A 22653-nucleotide genomic window follows, 5' to 3' on the forward strand; every position below is an offset into this window, starting at 1 on the left:
GTGGTCAGGCAGAAGCTGTAACAAAAACAGGTAGCAATTTTATTATAATTAAAGATAATATGTTCAGCTTCAAACATGGAACTGGATAGCAATTCCTGCAGGCAGCTACTGTCCATGACGTGTCATTTTAACACAGCCACCCGAGAATATGGTATTCTTGGTGCTATGCATTTGTTTGCCTATATCTATGTATGTACCCAATATTGTCTTTGACCCTTTTTGGTTTCAATCTAATTAGAAACAAGCAAATGTGTCACAGATATTTAAATTATTTAAAATTTCATGAAAATATGAAGATGAATAGGAGAGGAGATCCCATAAATGCTGGACAAAGAAAAGGCTGAAGTGTGAGTTCAAAAGTTGTAAGACCTAAGAGAATCCACACTGGAGACAGCAGGATCTTTCATATATGCCAGCCTGTGAACAAACCCCCTTCAGAGCTCACAGTCAACCACAAGACAAAAACAGTTGGTTTCAGTAGTTCCGGTGCTCACAAAAGTACTCATTTAGAAAGGAGGTGATATATTCTGTAAAAGAATAGACCAAAGGCAACTACCTCCTTGCTCTCCCATGCACTTGTGAGACTCACATGATCTGGAGTCCCTTGCTTGGTGTCCTCTCTGGTCCAGAGAGGCTGCTGGGATGGCAGGACTTCCCAGGTCCCTCAGAGAAGGTGTACTCTTTTGCAAGCAATACCCAGTAGCAGGGATATTCCCTGCAGTGAAAGCAAATAACTATATTTTCTCCTCAACTTTCCTTTTTGATTTGGAAACATCTAGAAGTAAATGCCCAGCTTGACACTGTTACTTATTCTCTTTCATAGCAAGCTGACAGATAAAGCTAGAAAGCTGTGTGATAAAAGCGCTATGGCTACCCGTAGGCCATTCCCACCCCTTTCAGAGAAATATATGACATGAAACATGACAAAAATGTGCAGATCAGATTCTCCCCCTACAGTCCTGCGTTCGGATAAGCAATCTACTGGAAGTTTTACTTTGCTGGTGTCACACAACCAAAAGAAAAAATACGTATGGAGGAGATAGAGATTGAGAGAAAAAGGACAATTTTCTGAGTAATACAATCTTCAGATCTCTAGGTCATGAGGCCACAACATAGGAAATGAACAAATCTTGCCACAGCCTTCCTGAGGTACAGGTCTGAATCTTCTCTGATTCAGAGAAGAATCAGAGCACCAGCTATTATTGTTATGTTATTGAACCTTTTAAACAAAACTTAGTGATGTTTCGAAGGACTATAGGTGAAGATGGTCTCTCCCACCTCATTTCTGCTCTCCAAGTGACCTGATTTTGCTGAAGGAGTGAAGGACCTGCCTGCAGTGGTTTTCACCCCAAGGCATAGGCTGTCGTGCAGAATAGTGCTGAGAAGCATTGATGTATCGCATTTAAGACTGTGATGCTACTCTAGTACTGGTGTATCTTTGACTCTCAACCCGTTCACATCACTACTGGATGCATCTCTTGATGCATGTCTGCGAAACAACATACATGGCTGTGCACTGGGGCTGTTAATACATAACTCACAAAGGTATCTTAGTTTAATCACATCATTGGCCAGCAAAGATCTATTGGGCAATTTTGGGAAAGCATCAATACCTCTTTAACCACACAGCACTCACATATGTCAATTTTTATATTCAGAGCCATGTCCCATCAGGACAAGAACGTGAAAATTAATTCAGATGACATTCTGTTGGTATGGTGCAAATAAACAGGGTTCTGACATATCTCAAAGGCATTTGCATAACTGCAAGGTGCAGGTGTTTCCAAGAATCCCTGGCGCGGCTCATGAATGCTGTAATATTTAGCTTCAGGCTTTCTGGCCAAAATTTACTCCTAAATACTATGTCAAGAAAAGAAACACATAGGCTCAGAGAATAATTCCTGAATCTTACTATACCAGGCAGTGATGACTTTCTGAAGAAGCTACTGATAACTAGGGGGGAGAAAGAAAAATCCCAAGAGAAGGCGATTGTATTTATGGGTATAAACTGGCAATCTTACATACACAAGACATTCAAACCCTTTGGATCAAGTCTCTACAGTAAGCTGGCAATGCTTTGAGGTAGACAACTCTCTTCCCGCTGCTTGCAGTTGCCATGAATTTACTGGAAGCACTGACTCACACTTAATTAGTGGTGCCTTGGGTTATTTTTATATTGTTTTTATGCATTTATAATATCTGCTATTTTTAAGGCATGTATTATTCTTCAGAGTATTCCATTGTAATCAGGCACAATGATATTTCTGTAAGATATTGAATCTTGAAAAAGCTATCTTTTCAATATCTTGTTTTGACTTAATTCCAAGCAGACAAATCTATGGATGATAAGCTTTCTTCATGTAAGTCAGTTAATCAAGTAATGGGTTGGTTATTAACTAATACATGGAGTTGGCTCCACACCTAAATTCCTCAAAGATAATGAAATGATGCCTATTAGAATGATTGCACAGCTCTCTGTATCTAAATAGAAAGCAACACTTTTTCTATCTGTAAGGAGAGCAGGAAAGTGTTAATGTTTTAAATCCCTGACAAATCTCAGTGGAAAACATCTTTGCTTGTAGTGTTTGTTCACCACATGGTGCATGCTTTGGAAGGTGCTAAATCAGCAAAACTGCTGAATTTGAAATATCGGGAACATTCATCTGCCTCTGAATACAGTTATGCTACGTGTAAAGATCCTGAATAGAATCTGATAGTGTAACAGCAATGTGGAATTGCATATTAAACATACCTAACCTGTCATTAAAAACCTCTAATTACAGCCATCAGATGAGTCCCTGTGCTGCTACTTGTCATGCTATATCTATATATCATTTTAATGGGAGAAGATAGTATTTCTGATTATGTTGCTTAATGTACAATATATGAAAGTTATGGGCCTGAACCTGTTCCCATGGAGGTCAATGACAGTTTTGCCATTGTCTTCAATTAGAGCAGGATGTGGTTTTATGACACTAGAGTTTCATTTGCATTAATTAATTTACTTAGTAGGTAATGAAAAACTTGAAAAAACAGCCCTCTGGCTCATGAGTTTGGCACTGTATTTAATACTTTCATTAGGAATAACTGCATTGATAAACTTTTAAGCAGAAATGGGTAAGATGGCTCAGTGTATTAGGCAAAACCAAGCTTACCAGCAGCTGACTGGGAAGCCCCGAGACTGCCTTCCGTGTCCTATCCTCATTTTATTTGTCAGTGACTAAATCTAGGATGTTGAATCTTTAATGCTTAGCAGTATGAGATGAAAGCACAACAGTTTCATACTTTATGGATTTATATGCTTTATACATCATGAAGACATTCGCTCTGCAGACACTACAGAACTGGCAGCTGGTCTTCAGGTCAGCAGCCTCACTGGGAACGGCAAGGATAGATGGGCAATGAGGCTGAGGTGGTTCTTCACGTCATGGTTGAAGCCAGGAGCTAACTATGTGAGAAGATCCATACAGATGCCGCTGAACACAAACACAGTCCTGTGGAAGGAGTCTTGCACAGCGTGCTTTGATTTCTTAGATGAAATATAACATAGGAGCCTCCTCCTAACTCTTAGCTTTTTAGCTGTTAACAGCATTGACATTGTTAGCATCAGGCTTATGCCTGGGAAAGATAAGAAGCTGTGAAAGCAGCAACGGAGGCAGTTCTGCCAAGCTAGGAGGATTGCACTGTGCCAGCTGGTGGGGATGTAGGTTAGTCCCAAAATGCACAGTCTGGGACTGAAAAATTATAAGGAGTCTATACATAACACCCTTCATAGAAAGCACAGGAATCAAACAATCTTGCGGTGAGCCAGTGACAGCCAGAGGATTTTATGGTGGCTTGCTGGAGGGGTGGTATGACCCAGCAGTGGATCTACTTGTTCAGGATTTCTGTGATCTGGCCCATTTCCCCACGCTGGCACATACTTCCCCCATCATCCTGGCAAAGCCACTTCTCCTACCGGGCGCTGCTTCTACCGCCTGGGGCAATAACTCCGCTTTACCTCCTAAGGTTTCTGTTTTGGTTGGGTTTGTAAGGTGCTTAGTTACCCAAGTGTCGGGAGCTATAAAGTACCAAGATCAATTGAAAACCCGTCAGTCAGAACTTGAAACCCCATCAGTCTCTGTATTCAGAGCTTTTTATTAAATTAAGAAGGAAAAAAAAAAGTGAGACAATATTGGCTTGGGGTCTGCTTGCCCCCTTTAGCATATTGCTACGATTGTCTTGGAATATTTTTAGCCAGGCACACTGTAGTTTATGGACACTGTTGTAGAAATACTTGCTGAGAAAAGCTATTTTATTAATTGAGTAGTCTCACTGTAAACCATGTGATATCCCAGAAGACACTTTATAAATAAAGTGTATTTGCATCAGGAGTTTTTCAAGGTTCTCTGTTTTACAGAATAATAATTCACAGCTTAAACTAAATCTGTTGAGGTAAAGTTTATCAGTTGAGCACTTTAATAAAATGGGATCAAATGCAATTTCTAGTGGAGACAACAAATGCTTCTTATACATATCTACGTATCACTTTAAAGAAGGTAATTGATGATGTTCCTCCTGTAGAAAAAATGAGTTTGTGTGGCAAGAAATGAGCTTTTACATCTGCCTCACTTGGACCAGTCCTTTCTGTGTGAGCCTGAAGAAGATTTTCATCTACGTTTCCCAGAAACAATGCTGAATTCAGACAACAAGAATAGCTATTTCATTTGAAATTTTATGATACTTTCCAGATTTGTGGCTGTTTGTGGCAATCACGTCAGAGTAGGAAAAAAAAAAAAAAAAAAAGCTAAGAATGCTGCAAGGAAAAACACTGAGTTAAGCATATTAAGACAAAAATTCATTCGAGCTGTTTTAGAAAGAAAGATGGAGAACTAATGCCTATGGGTGTGATGTAACATTTAGGTCTTCTTGTTAGCTAGACTATAATTTGTCATATATTTTTAGGCTGATGGAAGCACTCTTCTAAAGTGCACTTTGACTTTTTAAAAATAAAAATAACACAGCAGGTCCTTTTAACTTTTTTAACTCTTAGCTTACCACTTCGCTAATGTTTACTAGGAGGCTCTCAGTGTGTCTCTGAGAAATGCCACTTGTTTAGGAAGTTCTTTGTCTTTATTTCAGTTAAAAGATTGGCAATTCAGAGGCTGTGAGCCAGTACTCTGTAGCGTACTGCATAAATTTTATTTAGATTTTACCCTGATTTTGATTCAGTTCCACTTTAAAATAAAGTGACTCTCTTATTTCCCCCATGAAGGGAAACGTACCATTACACAGAAAAGGGAACCCCCCCCCCCCTTTTTTTTTTTTTCCCTCCCTGCAAATCTATTGTTGCCGCTCCTTCTACAATGTACAGATGAGGGAACTTTAGAAAGGAGGTTGCCCTGCTGCTCACAAAACACATGATACTATCAGAAAGGAAGACTTAAGCTGGCTGTGCCTCAAGCCTTCTGCTAATTATTGTCAAATTTACCTCCAAGTCTCCAAAGTAACAATTTTTGCTTGATTACCCAAGGAAATGTGCCCACCTATTGATTTCTCCCTAAAATCCGATTGCTATATCTGGTAGAGAGAGTCTTCAGATATTACCTTCTTAAAAACTTCTTGAAAAGCAGCTGCTGGATAAAGGACAGAGAGCCAGGCTAATGACACTGCTGCAGAAAGGTAGGGAATGACTGAGGGGACCCTTCTCGATCTTTTTCTGTTCAGTGCCTCTCCGTGATCGTCTGGCCGGGATAACATGGAGAGGGAAGGGAATGACTTGAGATTCTTGAGATGTGTTTTTAAACCTGTTGGGAATTGTTATCCTCAGGCTGAAGTCTCAAAACGACAGGCTTACAGAAATACTGGGAAATACTCTGTAAGCAGCAGGACACCTTCACTAAGAAAAGTATACCAGTTTTGTAACTCAGAACATGAGACAGTGTCACCAAAGTCTCCAAACTCTCTAGAAAAAAAGGTTGCTGTAGCAACTTCTCATCATGTAAACTAATAAGGAAAAAAGCACTCGGTGTTCAAAACTTTTACAGTCTCACTGAGTACATTTTAGTTTCATTTGTGATCATCAAAACATCCCCTAAATTGAAGAGTGTGTTCAGCTCCTGTTCAATGGACTGAATTCAAAGGGCTGAATTCTAAGTGCAAGACCATGTTTCCACACCCTAACAAAGCACAGCCAATGCAACCCAACTGTGCAAACAGTGCTTGAAAGCTTCAAAGATTTTGTTTCTGTATAAAACGCCTGTAGGAGGACAGCAAAATAGGAAGCTTTCATGGAGATGGATTCTGAATAGAAGGGGATACACGAAATTTTAATGAGTTGTTACATGAATTACTAGCTCTTTATGCTTCAAAGTTCATTTGTAAACTTATTCTCAAAACAACTGCTGTGATGTCCTGGATATATCTCTGCCTGCGAGGAAGTCATTTTAACTCAAGCAGTAGCAGCAAATCCGAACAAAACGCTAATGTTTTCTGGAGAATAAAGGGTATAAAATATGTTTTTCCACTGCTGGAGGCACTGCAGCTTTTCTTCAGTGCAGTGACCACAGTAAAAATGCATAAAGAGTTGCCGTGTTTAGAGCACTGTCATTCACTAACGTAATTTTCTGATTTTTTTAAACCCAGAAGTTTTTTACTTTCCTTGTAAAGAAAGCACTTCTGTAAAGAAAGTCTGTGCTGCTTCCGTTTAACAGCTCTATGTGCATGCCAGAAATCTTTGCCAACTAGTGTTTAATGTAATTAAATAATTAAAAAATATAAATATTCTGATTATTGACTAGCTATTTTGTTTTGGATCTGCCAAAAGAAGGCAGACAGCCAACGGGATGAACAGATGAGAACACAGAGTAGCCTCAACAAGCCTGCTGCCCGCCTGTATGAAATAGTGCAGGGAACATGCCCTGTAATCCAATTAATTTTCTATTAAAGGACACGTAGAGAACAAGCAGCAGCTGCACAGGTCCTGTTTCCTTCTTCTCCTAGAATCTAAGTTTTAAAAGCATGGCTGCAGCGAAGTGGAACATTTCGTGGAAAAATGCTGGATTTCCCAGTACGCTGGACATGTCGGATTTCTTCAGGGGGGTGAGGCGGCGGCGATGCTGCTCCTGAATGGGGAACTTTATTCTTCCTACAGCTGCGTTACTGTGGGCTCTCTGCAGATTCAGGTAGGCTGTTCCTCGCGAACTCCCTGTTTTTGTAGCTCTCCCCACACAGAAGGACAATAAACTTCTGTGTGCTCCCTGGGGCGTTACTACCCACAGATCAAGAACCCCTGATCTATGGGCCTGATTAGGCAAAGCGGCGTGTCTGGTTTCGATGAGGCACAAGCTGTGGAATCCTCAGAAACCAGGCTGAAACGGCTCTGAGGCCAGACTTGTTTCAGTGAAGGAGTCTGTTTTGAATTATGCTTCCTATTAGCGGTAGATTTAAAAATTAGAGAACTATGAGTAAATCTGGAACTTAACAAGGCTTAAAATAGGCCTGGGTCACAAATCTTGCTAACTGTGTGATGGGCTGGTCTTCAGCACAACGACAAGGAGGTCTTTCAGAAAAAAAGTAAGCAGAAAAAACCCAGGGTGACTAGAGTATGGGGGGTGGGAAATAATAAAGGTAAGTTATTTATTCTCATTTTATTTTCTGAAACTCAGGGAAAGCTCACACAAATGGTAAACATATGGAATAAATTATCAGGAAAAGTGATCTCAAAACAAGGACTACAACAGAGTTCAAGTGACACCTTTGACTCATTTCTGTAACAGAAATGGATGGAGCTGTAAAGTCAACACAAGAAAGCAGGATTACGATTAACCTGAAAAAGGGCAAGCAAATTAGACTATAAGCCATTTTCCCGTTCTTTATGGCAGCTTCCCAAGACTGCACATCTGAAAGGTGCAATTTAACATAAGCCCAAACAGCGCTTCTTGCCAACCACAGAAAAATTAATCAAACATTTTCTTGTACCAGAAGAGTAGTAGGTATTTATACACATAATGAAGCAAGATCTATTTATACACATATGCACCCAGACGCGTGTGCATGTTTATTTTGAAATTAGATAACTAACATAAAACTCATTATGCAACATTATACAGGTCAGTTAGTTAACTGCTTGAGTTTCAGTCAAGATGGCCATAAAATCAGGTAATAAAGCTGCAATGCTTTGAAAGCCCAGATGTATTTGAAATTAGTTGTTCCATATAATTAAAAGAGATGTGAGAGGTCAGGAGAACAATACAATCTAACACCATGTCTGTATTGCAGACTTCAGCTGGCACAGCTACATCAAGCAGAAGTACCAAACTGTTTAATACCTGACTGATACAGCTGTACTGCCAGCTGTGCCACAAGTGTTAATATAATTACATTGGTATAAAGGTGAAATTTCATAAACGTAACTTCTTTTCCTTGCTGTTTTTTCTACACTGGTATGATATACAGATATGTTAACATAACTGCAGCTCTAACACAAACACTTTCTGTAGTAATAACACAGATACAGCCAAAACCACCAAGGTCACAGAAGCACATGGTAAGAGTTTACTTTGACTATTTCTACACTAAACATATTACATCAGTGACGCGCTCCAAATACATACAATTAGGGATTTGCGGGAAAAATATACCAAAGCTTCCCCATAAGCAAAACTTTTACAAAGTCAGCCCTTCTAGCAGCTCAGCTGTGCTGCTTAGAGACAGCATCTCTTCCTACCTCTGCCCACACATCTGTGCTAAAGACGCCAATACCAACAGGCCTGTTCCCACTGCTTTACTCCCCTTTTCTTATTTCACTGCATGCCTTGGGTGTGCGTGTGATTTCCTCAAGATCTCTGGCTTCATTTTGCCAGCTGCAACTGTTGGGACGTTGGCACAGCTGTGGCACATGGTGGGGCTGCGGTCTGCCATCCCAAACCCCAACACTGGTGATGACGGCAGGTCTGCCATCCCAAACCCCGACACTGGTGATGACGGCAGGTCTGCTATCCCAGACCGCAACACTGGTGATGACCGCAAGCTGAAAGGTTAGAGTGGGAACAGGCAGGGTCCTGCTGGGTGCCAGGGCCGACATTCTCTTCCTTGTTGCCTCAGCAGCGCCATCCCACCTGCCAACAGACAAGCTAAGGTCGGCACCGTGCTCCCAATGAAGGCTAGAAAGATATTTGGAAGAAGTGATGTCCAAAATTTATCACTCTTCCAACCCAGCAGCTCTTCTGCCCTGTCCGTCCCTGTGAGCTTGGCAAGGGCCTGGCGCCTGGGCGGGACACCAAACGGACCAATCAGAGAGAAACTTCCGGGAATTCTCATCCAATAGTCAACTTCTCCTTGGTCTTCCCGGCTTCGGGGCGGAGACGAGCACGGTGAGCGCCATGTTTGATTCTGGCAGGAGGGACTGGCCTGCACGGTGCCCTCACAAAAAATGGCTGCTGGCAGCGGTCACGTGGGAGTCCGTCCCTCGTGGCGAGGGCGTTGCTACGGGGGGCAGGGGTGGACATCCGGCAGCGGGTACAAACATGAGGAAGGGGGTGAAGCGCATGGGCGGCCCTGGGGGGCGGGGCAGGGGCGTCACTCGGCCCCGCCCCTCGGCGCGAAGCCCCGCCCCCTCAGCTCGCGGCCGTGCTGTTGCGGCCGGAGGGGCGGGGCCTTCGCTTCCTCCCCGGCGGAGCCGGGGCCGGGACCGGGGCCAGCCCCATCCGTCGAGCCCCGCCTGCGGGGTGTCCCCGTCCGCCTGGCTGCCCCCCGCCGCCCTCACCATGCAGGGAGCGCTCGCCATCCCCGAGGAGGTCTGCAGTCTCCTGGCAGGTAGGGCCGGCCGCCGGCAGGGAGGGAGGGCTTCCCGGGGGGCGGGCCGAAGTGGGGGTGTGACGGGCCGGGGCGGCCGTGTGGGGGGATCGGCCCCTTGTGCCTTAGCCCCGGCGGAACGCTCCTCAGCCGGAGCTGGGCGTTCGCTGCCGGTCCGTGGGTTCGGGGCTCCCCTCTCCCCGCATGCAGGTTCCTCTCCCTCCGTCACTTCCTCCCGCCGGCGCGGAGCTGCCGTTCCCTTCCCCGCGGCTGCTGGGCGCACCCGAAATGAGGAAGGAGCGCGGTGTGGGTCCCGCTCCCGGCCTGGCCGTCGGGCCGCGGCTCAGTGCCCGCAGCCCCCCGTCCGTCTCTGGGAAGGCGGGAAGCGTTCGGGGGCTCCGCAGAGCCACCCCCGGGGTGGGAAGGCCTCCGGTGCCAGGCGTGTGTGGCAGGGGGTGACCGCTCAGCCGTGGGGTGAAGGTTTCTCCCCTTCAGGGCGTGACAGTGGCCCGGCAGGTACGGTGGGGAGTTAAACCCGGCTGTTGGGGTGCCAGCGGGGCCGCTTCCCGCAATTAACCAAAAAAACCCCCCAAAACTTCCCCGCTAAACAGCTTAGGCTGGTGTCATCCAAGTGAATTAAGGTGTTACTGAATTGCTGGCGTATTGTCACATCAGTCAAATAGGTCTGGCTGCGACTGTCCACGCTCTTACAGATACGCTGGAGCATAGGAATGGGATGGTTTCTCACCATGAAAAGTTGCCAGCAATAGTGTTAGTACCTCGGTGATGTTTATTGCGTTCAAGATTTATATTTAACTTAAAAAAAAAAAACAACTTACTTTTTGCTGTCCATTAAAACAAATTGTATATTTCCAGTTTGGGATTTCTTTTATCTTTATGAAAAACTCATAAAAGGCTTTGCTGCCCTGGAACAATGTCAGTTTCAGTGGGAGTATCTTTCTTTTGAGAACTTCTCTTTCTGCTACAGGAACTTGTGTAGTTCTGACTAAGCCATTCAAATTACCCAGGCTTATCACAGTCTTCCTTCTGAAATGAAGTACTTGATTACTCGGGTGGGCACCTGCTAGAATCTAGTGTAGCTCCTCACCTGTGGAGACTGTTCTTTTTTAAAATATTTTGACTATAAGAGTTCATGCTTGAAACCTATTGTTCTTACCAGTCAGTCTTCTCATCTTTAAAGCACTTCTGCCAACTGTCTTAAGTGCTTTCCGAACTACTGTTTGTAAATACATTATTTGCAGATCGTACCATCTGTAGTTAAAATCTGCATGAAAGGTCACCAGAAAAAGAAAGCTTCTGATTATTTCTTCTCATGGCATACATTCTTCATTATTAAAGAAAATACATTAAAAAAAAAATTAGTCTTGGAGAGCTTTTCCAGACCATGGTAGTTTCTATGGTATTACTGTATTCTGGACCTTATGATCACATGAAGTGTGTGTGTGTTTGGGGTGACTTTCACTGTGTGAAGCTGATCTTGAAACTCTTCAAAGTTATAAGTGTTTTTAGGCTTTTTTGGGGGGCAGGGTATGATGCAGATGTCATCATTCCAGACTGTGTTTTGGTTTTTTGTCATGGAGCCTTGTTTACACAACTTGTCAGTTTCCCCGTCTTTATCCAGTCTCCCATGGAAAGAGTGGTACAAAGGTTTGTACTTTGAAGTGAAACTGAGAACACCTATTTTCCCTCAAGGAAATGTATTATTTCAGAGTCACTATGATCAATGGTAGAAGTTATATACAGGTGTCTGGTGTTTGTGCAGTGTGTAGAGCTTCAGCTTTTCTGGAAGTAAACAAGATGGTTACTTGTGTTACTGAAGTTAAGAGGAGAATAGAATGGTTTACCAATGATCGTTAAATCTTTGGTTCATTGTTATGGTATCATAAATGCTACATAATACATCTCTACAACTGTAATGGTAATATTTTCAGCTTAATTTGCATTCACACCCAATTTTGTTTTGGGACTCGCTGCAAAGTGAGTTTAACACTTGTTGTGACAGCTTAATTACGGAGTAAGCAGAAATCTCGGAGGACGGAGATGGCGTAGTGAGGAACAACTAATGGTTTGTAACTTTTAATCCTTACTTGTGGAGTTATCAAAGGGAAACAAATGTAATGATAATTATGGTTATACAATGTAAAAATTCAATAACCTGATTCCTTTTAAAAAAACCACTTTTTACAGTTTGTGTATGTTACGTTAGGCTCTCCTTCCTTTTTTTTTTTTTTTTTTCATATTGCCAGTCAAGTGCATGAAAGTTAGAAACTACAGTAGTTCAGACTGCATAAGCTGTTCTTTCACTGGTACGTTTAGGTCCTCATACTCTTTACTTACGTAGTCTCCTGCTTCTTTTTGCTCAAAGTATTCAGGTAGTGAAGATGTATGGTAATGGAGGAAGGAAGTATTATCTTTATTATTCATTAAGCAACCCTTACACAATACAAAGACTGCAGTGGGTAGATAAGTTATTAATTTCTGCATGTTCCTCTTCGAGGGTACTTCTTAATGTATTGTTTTAATGGCTCACAAGTATTGATTCAGCACCTCTTTGAGATGAGGGAATATTGTTTTCCTGTTGGTAAAATTAGTGTAATAAACAAACAAGATGTGATCTGGGATTGCAAAAAATAATCAATGGTGGAACAGAATTAGAATTCAAATTCACCTGCTTCCATGCTGTGCTGGTTTCTACAGAAAATAATGTGAGTTGGATGTCTATATTCAGTGGCCATTACGAGTGCTGGGCAGCTCTTCACATGGGGTTCTGTTGAGAACACGCAGTTAATGTCTAGCAACAACCACCTTTTTCAGCCTGATAGTCGCATAGCAGTGAGGCAGTGACAGATACAAAATCTCATAAATATTGTGCTCTTCCTCCTCTCCTTGGTCTTCTTGCCTCCTATTTCCAACTACCGCAGCAAGTGGAGGAGCAATCATACGGATTTCCTTATCCCGTGATTGATTGTTGGAGTACCGTCCACCCACTATGCTGAACAAGTAGGGGTCCTACTGGAAAACATGCCAAGTGCTCCTGTAGTTAAACATGGTGATGGGAATAAACACACCAGGGGATGAAGTAAAGTTGCACAGGAAACTTTCTGACTTGTGAATGCTTTACTTTGAACCTAAACAATATTGTATCTTTTAATGCAAAAACAAATTCTGTCACACGTGCTGGCAGGGTCATTATAGTTGCATGTCAGTGGTGCTGAAACGTTCCAGGCAGAAGCACAGCTTGAGCTGAGGGCTAACAGCGTTAGTTGGAAACAGGAGGAAGCTGTTCCTGTAAAGTTGAAGGGAAAGATCAGCGTGGCAATGGGCTCGGTGCAGAGGATTGTTAGGATTTCACAGTCCCGTCCTCTCTCCTCTGACTTGTTCGAGTGTTGGGAGGGAAACACTGGGGACAGAAACAGGGTGCTCTAGTCATGAGTTCAGCTTCTGGTGGAAGAGCTTTCTCATCTGGTCGCTTCCTCATCTCCCTCTGTACACCTGCGAGGTGTGTGGTGGCATGTGTAACTTCTTCGTTCCCTGCCTGTGTCTCTGCACCTTCTAGATGATGCTTGAGATTTTTGGAATTTAGTGAAGGAAGCCCAACCCCATGGTGTCTTTCTGCTTTTGAAAAGGCATCCTCTGTTGCATTTTTATGTTTATGTTGTGTTTTATTTTTGTGGATATGTTTGGCAAAGTGGAATGTTACTTGTTTGGTTTTGTTTTTTGTTTTTGTTTTTTTTTTCTTGCTGTCAAATTATTATTGTTTATATAGATTATTGGAGGCCTGTTCAATTTTATTTTTACATTTTGATGTGCGCTCTAAATTTTGACTTGTCCATAGCCGAGAAGGATTTCAGAGGCTGCTTCTTCTCCAAAGGCATATTATTTCTCCTGTGATGTAAATCAGACTGGTTGCTTCAGTCATCTTGATTGGAAAAAAAATAATTCTGGAGTTTTTTCAATAGTGGAGATTTAGTTGGAGGACTAAAGAATTCTTTACTTTCTTAGAAGTTTTTGATCGTGTCATGATCATTAGATATACGTATTGTTTATCTTTTCCCTCTTATCTTCATGACACCTGTGACTGGTGTCCTATATCTTTTTTTGTATTCAGTTTTCCTATCACACTTTACAGTATTTCCAGTTTGAATATTCTGTATTCATATTTTAAAAGTTACAAAGATTTTTTGCTATGAAAATGGAATAAAACTCTCTCTAGTTCATATGGAACCTTATATCCAGTCCCAACATCCATTTTCCTTGTTCTACTAAACAAAACCCCAAAACTAAATGGAAACCAATATTCTTGCCCTAGAGACTGTTTCCACCCTGATATTATTCAGTTTGTTTAAATGCCTAGTTATATTGTCCAAATTGCCTTTTTTCAATGTGATTCCTCCAATTTTTTTCTTCAGATTAATACTGTTTACCCACTTGTTTGGTTGCATCCTGGAAATAGCATGCAGAAGAGGGCAAGGCAAGAGAACTAGAAGATAGCGGGTCTGCTGCATGAGTTTAATTTTGCTTACCTTTTATTTTTGGGCACTACAGTAGTTATATTTACCCCTGATGCCCAGAAAACTAACTGCCCTTTTTTGACCTCCTTATCAGCTGTTGTTGGACTTGCTCATTACATTCCTGTCGTAGGAAAAGCCACGTAGGTACAGCGGAGCTCTTCGTCATTGACTGATCCAATTTTAAAAGGATATTGTTGTTTTAAACTTTACTCTTTGTTTTAAGGTATCATTTTCACGATTCTAAGGCTTTAAGGAATGCTGGGTCTTGCTGAAGAATCCATCTTTACAAGATAAACCGGGGCGATTATTGTAGACATCTTCTAAGTAGATGTGTATTTACAGCTTTGGTAATATATATGTATTTCAGTAGTAATGGAATAAGTATAGAAACAGTGAGGCAAAAAAATGCACAGAGGCATTCCTGGTAAGAAAAAACCTCCAATGATTTGAAACATAGTTCAATTGTCTCTGCCATAAATTTGAGAATAAATGTCATATATGGGTGATAAAAATGGCACAGGCTATTTTTTATATACTCATTATTCACTTAGTTTGTCTTTTTCAATTAACGTGGAGTCTATCTTTCTCATCTGACTGGGTTTACTTTTCTTTCATAATCATATGTCAACAAACCACAATAGATGCAGCATAATGTGGCATACAGTGTAAATCTTTCAGTTAATCCTTAACATTTTTTTATTATAGTTCATTTGGAATCACTTTGTAACTTGATCATGATTTGTACTGGTGTGGTTTTTTTCATGATATGCTTAATATGTTACAGCTTGATCTTTTCTCACCTCTTTAATGTAGAGAGAGGATGCTAAACTACTCAGTCAATGAGATTAGATATATCTTGAGATTAGATAGCCTTGATTATAATATTATTTTTTAAACTTCTTCAAAGAGCTGTTTACTTCATTTGTGGAGTCTTAGCAGTTTGGGTGTACTTCTGCTTTCTAAATCGCTAACGAAACTGATGAGCATCAACGTTTGTCACAATATTCTCTTTGTATGTGGCAACATGACAAGATAGCCTTGCTTTTCAGGACTTAAAGTACAGTAGTTTCTAAAGGCCAGACTTCCCAGGATTTTGCGCTAAAAGGAATGCTTACCTACTTGTTAGGCTGGATCAATGTGGTATTTTTAGACATCGTAGTGTGTCAGTCACTTTTATTTTACATTGTGTGTTCTGTTTCTGTCTAAGTATGTATATATATATTCTTAAAAGACAGTTTAGCAAACTCTGGAGAGTGTCTTTTAAATATAGTTGGGAAGGAAGGGGGAGAGCAGAAGCAAAATCCTCATATTTCTTGATTCAAGAGGACAGGCAGTCACAGATATTGCTTGATATTTTGTACTCAGGCCTGTTCCCTATTAATGAATTGCATGAAAACTTTGAAATCAAACTAATTAATTTCTTTCTAATGCCAGCCCATGTGAAGCTGAAAGATACGTGGCAGTCTGTTTGAAGTAGGTGGCCTTTGGACAGTGTGTGTGCACAAATGTGCCTAGCTTGCAGCTACCTTCCAGAATTCTCTGGCCTGCCTTCCCAAATTCTCTGGCTTGCAGCCGGCTTCTGCCTCCCTCAGTCCTTGAGGGGGAAGAGAGAGATGGAAAAGGCTGGTGGCTGGAGGAATTGTTCTGCTGACCTGCCATTCCCTTCTTGGGTGGCTGGCAGCGCATCCACCAGGTGACTCTCTGCAAGTGTCCCTTGTCATATGACGGATGCGTCTCCAGCCCCAAATCAGGAGCCTGCGTTCTCCTCGGGTCATGGACAGGGAGCTGCAGGCCTGCGCTGCCATGTGAGTGGAAACACACCTATCTCATGGCCAGTTTATAATTGTTCTCTGTCACTCGAATGGCATGAGCTCATCAGGTGATGAAGAAGTGACTAATTTTCTGATAATGTTATAGACAACATTTTGGTTTTCTATAGAAGGAGAGGAGAAAGGAAGACCCAGGACACAGTCTTTGAGTGCCCCTCTCAGAGTCCATTTGGCCCACCCTGACACCTAAATAAGGTAGTCCTGTCCTAAGTATGTTTGTTTATTAAGTGCGACTTATGATCACAACATTAAAGCCTGTAAACAACAAAAGTGCTATGATTTATTTTGATTAGCACTCTTTAATGCAGCACTTGCTTTGGGCTAAGAATTTACAATGTTCTGGAAAAAGCCCATCTGTGTAGTTTCAGACTTTATTAAAGAAAATAGCCTGTAAGACTTAAAACAATGAAAAACTTGCAGTGTTGTCTGTTTATAATCATTGGAGTAAGGAGAACCACAAAATGTTTTAACAATGAAAAGCAAAATAAATCTTAGCTTTTCTCCTTGTAAAAGGAATGTGGATGAAAATGAAATTAAAATGGCCTTTCAGCTTTTGACTGTTGTATGAACTGGCAATTAAGTTTTGAACTGTACGAGCCAGTTGAAGTGGACAGAGCTAGACTGTGGTGTGACTTCCCTTTTCTGCTGGTTTGTAACCTGTATAGACGGAGCAATCTGCGAGTGGATCGTGTCAATTGGATCTTTCAGTTCAGCAGCTATTCTTCATTTATGGAGGCAAATAATTTCTCCGGGGTATGGTTCAGACAAAGTTAAAATCATGAGCTTTATGAAACAGAGCAACAAATATTGGTATTCCAGCTATCAAGCAGTCTAACACACAAGCTTAAAAATAGTTAAGAGTGTTGAATACATTTCCGAAGTTTATTTCTCTTTGCAATTTTAGTCTTTTCAGTGGAAACAGCTGAGTCTATGCCATGTGTGATACTAAATAGCTGCTTAGTTTGTTAAAAACAAACAATTTATGGAAATAGATAATTTTTGTTTGTTGTGTGGTAACTGATCAGTAAAAGTGCTTTTAAGTCAGAAATCTGTTCAGTGGTTTTCTTTTTGGAGTTTATCTTTTACTACTTTTTAAATTCCTCAATGGACCAATTGCTACTGAAGCATGAAAGAAAAACGTCTACACTCAAATACTAGTGACCAGTAGTTTACACTTTCCTTTTCTGCATAGCATTAAACTAGCAAAGGAGAGAGCAAGTTTTGGATCATCCTGTGGAAGGAAGAGCAAGTAAGTGACTAGAATAGCAGAGAGAAATGGGTAAATTTTGCTGCTTCTGTCTGAAGTTCACTCTATGAGACTTGCATCTGGCATACTGAGGTCCTGAGTTCTGGTCTTGTTCCAAGGTAAATCACTTCATGGAATGTCGTAGAAATTTGGTGAACTTTATGTTAAGCCAGTGATGAAGCTCACACTAACAGCAGGGATTGCTCCTTCCATACTCTTCCACAGTGTGGAAGGCCAGGTAGTGAAGAGATGATCATAACTTAGATAACTTCCTTGCTTCTTGTCCAGAGGAGCTTAGGAAAAGTTACTCATCTCATGTGCATCTGGCACATCCTGGATGGATTTACAACATTAGATCAGAAGGTGGCTTGAGCAAGGTATATAACATTCTGTGTAATTGTGAGTAGATAAGAAAATCTATGATACAGTAGTGTGTAATTTCCCAAGTATATTGCTTCTTTAGCATCCTGTTGAAGATCATGTGCACATCGGGTCTGTCTTCATATTTTGGGGTTGTGATGAATCAAGCTATATGCTTTCTCTGGACAAATGGAAGTAATAGTATTCCATGATGAGTACAGTGCCTTCTGTTTGTGGCTAACTAAGCTCACAGAGCTTGTTTTACAGTCCCACAAGAGAGGGAAACCACTCCAAGGATATCGTCTCTGTAACTGCTGTGGCTGTTTAGAAACAACAAACTTACCAGGAGCTTGTGCATGCTTGCTTTCTTTCTGTCTCTCTCCTTCCCCCTCGCCTCCATCTCATTGCCTACTTTTGCTGAGAATAGATGTAGCATCTGCTTCAGCCCTGTAACTCTATGGTTGAAAATTCTGCATTATTTCTGCTTTTGAAATTCAAACTTTTCTAGAAAAGAAGAGATTTTGTCAACAATGTAGTTAGTCCTCAAATGTTTGTATCTACAGTGCATTCTAAGTCGGAGGTGGTCAGTCTTGCTTCTGATAACGTAATTAAGGAGTGTGTGGGGAAAAGAGACCAAGTTATCTCAACATTTGTGTTTGAAAATGGTTTTGACTAACTCTCCATGCCTATATGACTGAATTCTTAGCTTGAATTGAGGGTTTTGAGCTTTTACAAGAAGTGAAGAGACCCACTGAGTTCAAATACAGACTTCTGAGGCAAAGTTCTGTGATTTAATTACTGTGCAGGCATCGCTCCTTATTTATAAATGTGACTAATTCCTCTAAGCTTTTGCATATTGCTGCCTAGGTAGAACTTTGAAACTGCTATCTAATTTTTGAAATAAATAGGTAAAAGTATGAAGGAACAAATATTTAATCAGCATGTCCCTCCTGGAGTGAAAGGTTGGTCGGTGCTGGAAAATCCTATTGGGTGTCGTTGAGGGGAAAAAAAACTGTTGGCAGTTTTTTTTTTTGCCCTCAGTAGTAAAAGTATTGGGTCTTTTGACCTAAGGGAGGTTTTGTAGATGGTCAATGTCTTGGGATCAATGTCCTGTGGGTCTTCATTTGCCTGTTTCATCAGAAATTACAATCATTGGAATTTATGAAGATATATAAATTCTCTGTGGGTTAGGACAAAATGTTTCTAGGGATGCTTGGTTTACGGCATAGAGGCTGTTGGGGGTGTGTCTGGAGGATTCATTAATACACATTAAGTGCCTTTCCTTCCGTCCTTTTAAAGAAGGAATGCCATAGAACTGAGTGTGGGTCCCCCCTCTTCGGACTGCTTTGGAAAATATGATAGGGAAGCTTCTCCCCATGGGGAGAGGGATCAATACACTATTTCAGAACTCTAGAACACTTTACAAAATGAAGATTTTTTTCCGCATTTTGTGATGACAGCAAGCCAATAAACATCTAAATAATAATCTGGTAAATTATTTATAAAGCATGAAATCTTTGTAATAGCTGTGCTAGTGTTCTCAAAGAGTAACTTTTGATTTAATTTGTTTTCTTGCAGCCTGTAATATGAAGTGGGATGTGTTTCTGTTGAACTTCTGTTTTCTAAAGAAAAAAAACCCAGGCAATTAAGGCTTTCAGTTAGGAGCTCTACAGTAAATATTCATTTAATGTTGTTTTAAAATGTAAACTTTTGCATAAAAATATTTGTGTATGTAATAGGTTGTTTTGTATTTCCGTTATGAGAATGGAGCCTTGCATCTGATTTGAAAAGTTACAGGATTAAAATTGTACTATCCCTACCTATTTGCATCTACGCAGATTGAGCCAAAGTGTGTTTGTGTGTGTGTGGGCAGGCACCCTATGGTGGTGTTTGTTACTTATGTATGCTTTCCCTTGTTCAATGAACAGTTATTGTCCATACAACTGAGAAATTTAAGTTAATGAGCAGGATTTTTTGGTCATATTTCTACTTTTCAGTTTTCAAGGTAATCGTATATTGATTGGTAACTATAGGAAACTTTTACATTTGTTTTTGGCAATAACTTATGTTAACCAAGAAAACATACTACTGGACGAGTTATGCTAATCCAAGTTCTCAGTCACTGCATTGTTTTTACCCTGTGGAATGGATATTTACTATATTACAAAGAACAATGGTGGCTTTTATGGAATGCTTTGATTCTACATGACTATAATAATGTATGTTCTGGGCAAGAATTAAAAAAGTACAATGCAAGTTAGAGCCTTAGTTTGTGATTCTATAAGTGCAGGTATGCTTAACTTCAAGTATACGCTTGGGCTTGACTCCTGATATGATTATTGTGCCTACCTAATTGTTTGCATGATCAAGGCTTTGGATATGAACTTTTAGTCAGGAAAGGAGTTCAGAGACAATGTAAGAAAATTTGAAAATACTGTAACCAGTAAGTGACCTATATAAGTAGCTGGGTAGGTGTTACTGCTGAAATAATGAATTACTCAACCACTTTTGTAACTTGAACTTCTGAAATAACATGACAGTAATACATGCGTAAAGGCTATTTCCATGTTTTAGCTTTATCCCTTACTTTAGGTGATGGAAAGTAATTGTTATAGTACTGCAATTTATTAGGACTTACATGGCATAATTAAGTGAGCAAGAATCAAATGTCACCATAGGATTTGCTGCGCTAAGCATAAGTAGATCAGAGAACAAATGTATCCCATTTAGAATCTGAAATGTCTGTTAACTATGCTGTGTGTAGGCCTGAAAATAATTTTCTTAGATTTTTCACAGTAGTATTAGGACAAACTCATTGCAGCAGTATTTATCTTTTTATTTATCTATTCAGTATATTTATCTTTTTTAAAAGTGTATTTTTTTTCTTCTTTATTTAGATATTGACACATTTATTTCCCAAACGCTAAAAGGAGAAAATCTATCAAAGAAAGCAAAAGAAAAAAGGGAAGTTCTTCTTAAGAAGATAAAAGATGTTAAGGCAAGGTAAGTGAGCTTTGTGGCTTTAATATGTTATAAAATTGCTTACTGATAATACGTTTTTACAATCTTTGAATAACTCTCAACAATGAAAAAATCTGTCTAGGTCCTGATTTTTGTCAAATAATCTGCATGGGTTCAAGTGTTTATATCTTTCTCAAAGCTGCTACAATTTAGTAAGAAATGGGAACAGAAGGATTTGTCCCATTTGAATTGCTGTAATATTCTGAACCCTGATTGCAAGATGGTTGGGTGGAGCTTGCCTTCACCTCTGATTTGGTAAGATTCATTAAAATACGAGAAACATAACACACTGATAATATGAATGAGCATACCACCATGTCACCATACTCAGCTGGTGTAAAACAGCATAATTCAATGCTGATTTTGCTTTACTGTATATTCTGTCATTTAGCTCTGTCTGTAATGGAAAATCAAAACATAACTGGAAACACTTTGTAGATCATAAGTTTGTTTCAGCAGTGTTAAAATAGTGAAGTACTGTGACAGACCAAGCAGAGGGCTGTGGTGGGTTTTTTTGTGTGTGTGTTTGTGTGTTGTTTTTTTTTTTTTTCTTAGTATCAGGTGTGATTTAAGACTCTGTTCTGTTGTGTTTTTAATTTCAGTCATACAATTCAGCTAAGGAGATTTGGCTGTAGCATTATTTGTGCTACAAAATTTTCTTTGCAAAAATCTCTTTTCTTACAACTCTAATCAACTAGGATATAATCTAGTACTTGCTATTCTTTCCCCATTGTTGTTTCCAAAGTGTTTTTCTACTGATTACTCCTCTTGGATATCTCCTAGCCTTTGCTTTGATGACATGCTCCTGCTTCTGTGGCAACTTGTTTACAACTTGAAAGACAGGGCAATCATTTGGCCAGGACATCATTCTTTGTATCACACTAGCTGTGAGAAGTCATGAGATGTGTCCCAAAAACCTTGTAATTGAAGATTTGTATGCCTTCGATTCAGGCTGCAAATGCTTAGGGATCTACTTTTTCTTATTGCTTTCCTTAAGCAACCATGATTTTCTTTTTCTATTTTTTTTTTTTTTTTGGTGCTTTCCCCTCTAGATTATTGAGCTAACTGGGACTGTACAGATCGCTTGCAGATGCAGCACTACTGACTTTTTTTTTCAGTCTTATGACTCAACTATGTTTTTTTTTGAATGATGAAATATCAAAGGAGGGAACTTGCAGTTATGAGCACAGTTGACTGAATCCTTTGCAGTTCACTTCCATGACCCAAGGATTTCACGCCTTGTTTTAATTTCTAATTCCTTCCTCATCTCCTGAATTGTTATTCACTGTTAACAGTGTCTTACTTTTCACACAGGCTACAAAATAAATGCATTTTGTAGTTGTTTTTGATTTTTCACATCACACTTCTCAGGCTACGCTTAACTATTACTGCTACTTGCTAGGCAGGATTTCTTAGATCTGGCCTCTTATCTCTGTTTGCATATCTTGGTTTCTTATCCCTAGACCCTTCCTTTCTCTCCTGCTCGTTACTTGTAAGTGTCTCTTTACTGACTAGCCTGATACATGCACTACTGCTTATTGTCCATAAAGATGGTCTTGGCAGCCGCATTTTATTTGCCAGCTATTTCTGGTTAAATCCTTTTCTTTTCACATAAACTCTAGTCCATGCATAGTTCTTGAGATGCCATTTTACATAACTGTGTCCTGATTATTTATCTTTATACATAAAACTGTATCCTATGATTATTTTACTTTCTGAAATACCAAGATTTAGCTCTGAAGAAATAGTCTTTTCTCCCACTGGGGTGACAGAATTTTATTTTATTTTCTTAGGCATGAAATAAGTTGAGGTATTATTTGAAAAGGATTTTTTTTTATTTAGACGTGCATTAACTTTAACATTTCTAGTTAATTATTGATACTTTTTCATT

General features: G+C 40.3%; 1 protein-coding gene across 1 annotated transcript in view; it reads left to right on the forward strand.

Moving 5' to 3' along the window:
- Positions 1 to 9623: 9623 nt before the first annotated feature.
- SKAP2 (src kinase associated phosphoprotein 2) overlaps positions 9624 to 22653 on the forward strand; it is a 115972-nt gene continuing 102942 nt past the window's right edge. Inside the window, exons 1-2 of the mRNA XM_074150467.1 lie at positions 9624 to 9795; positions 20639 to 20744. Coding sequence (XP_074006568.1) covers positions 9747 to 9795; positions 20639 to 20744 — 155 coding nt within the window. The 5' untranslated portion in view covers positions 9624 to 9746. The remainder of the gene's footprint in view (positions 9796 to 20638; positions 20745 to 22653) is intronic.

This window comes from Numenius arquata, chromosome 7, assembly GCF_964106895.1.
Source record: "Numenius arquata chromosome 7, bNumArq3.hap1.1, whole genome shotgun sequence".
Lineage (NCBI taxonomy): Eukaryota > Metazoa > Chordata > Aves > Charadriiformes > Scolopacidae > Numenius > Numenius arquata.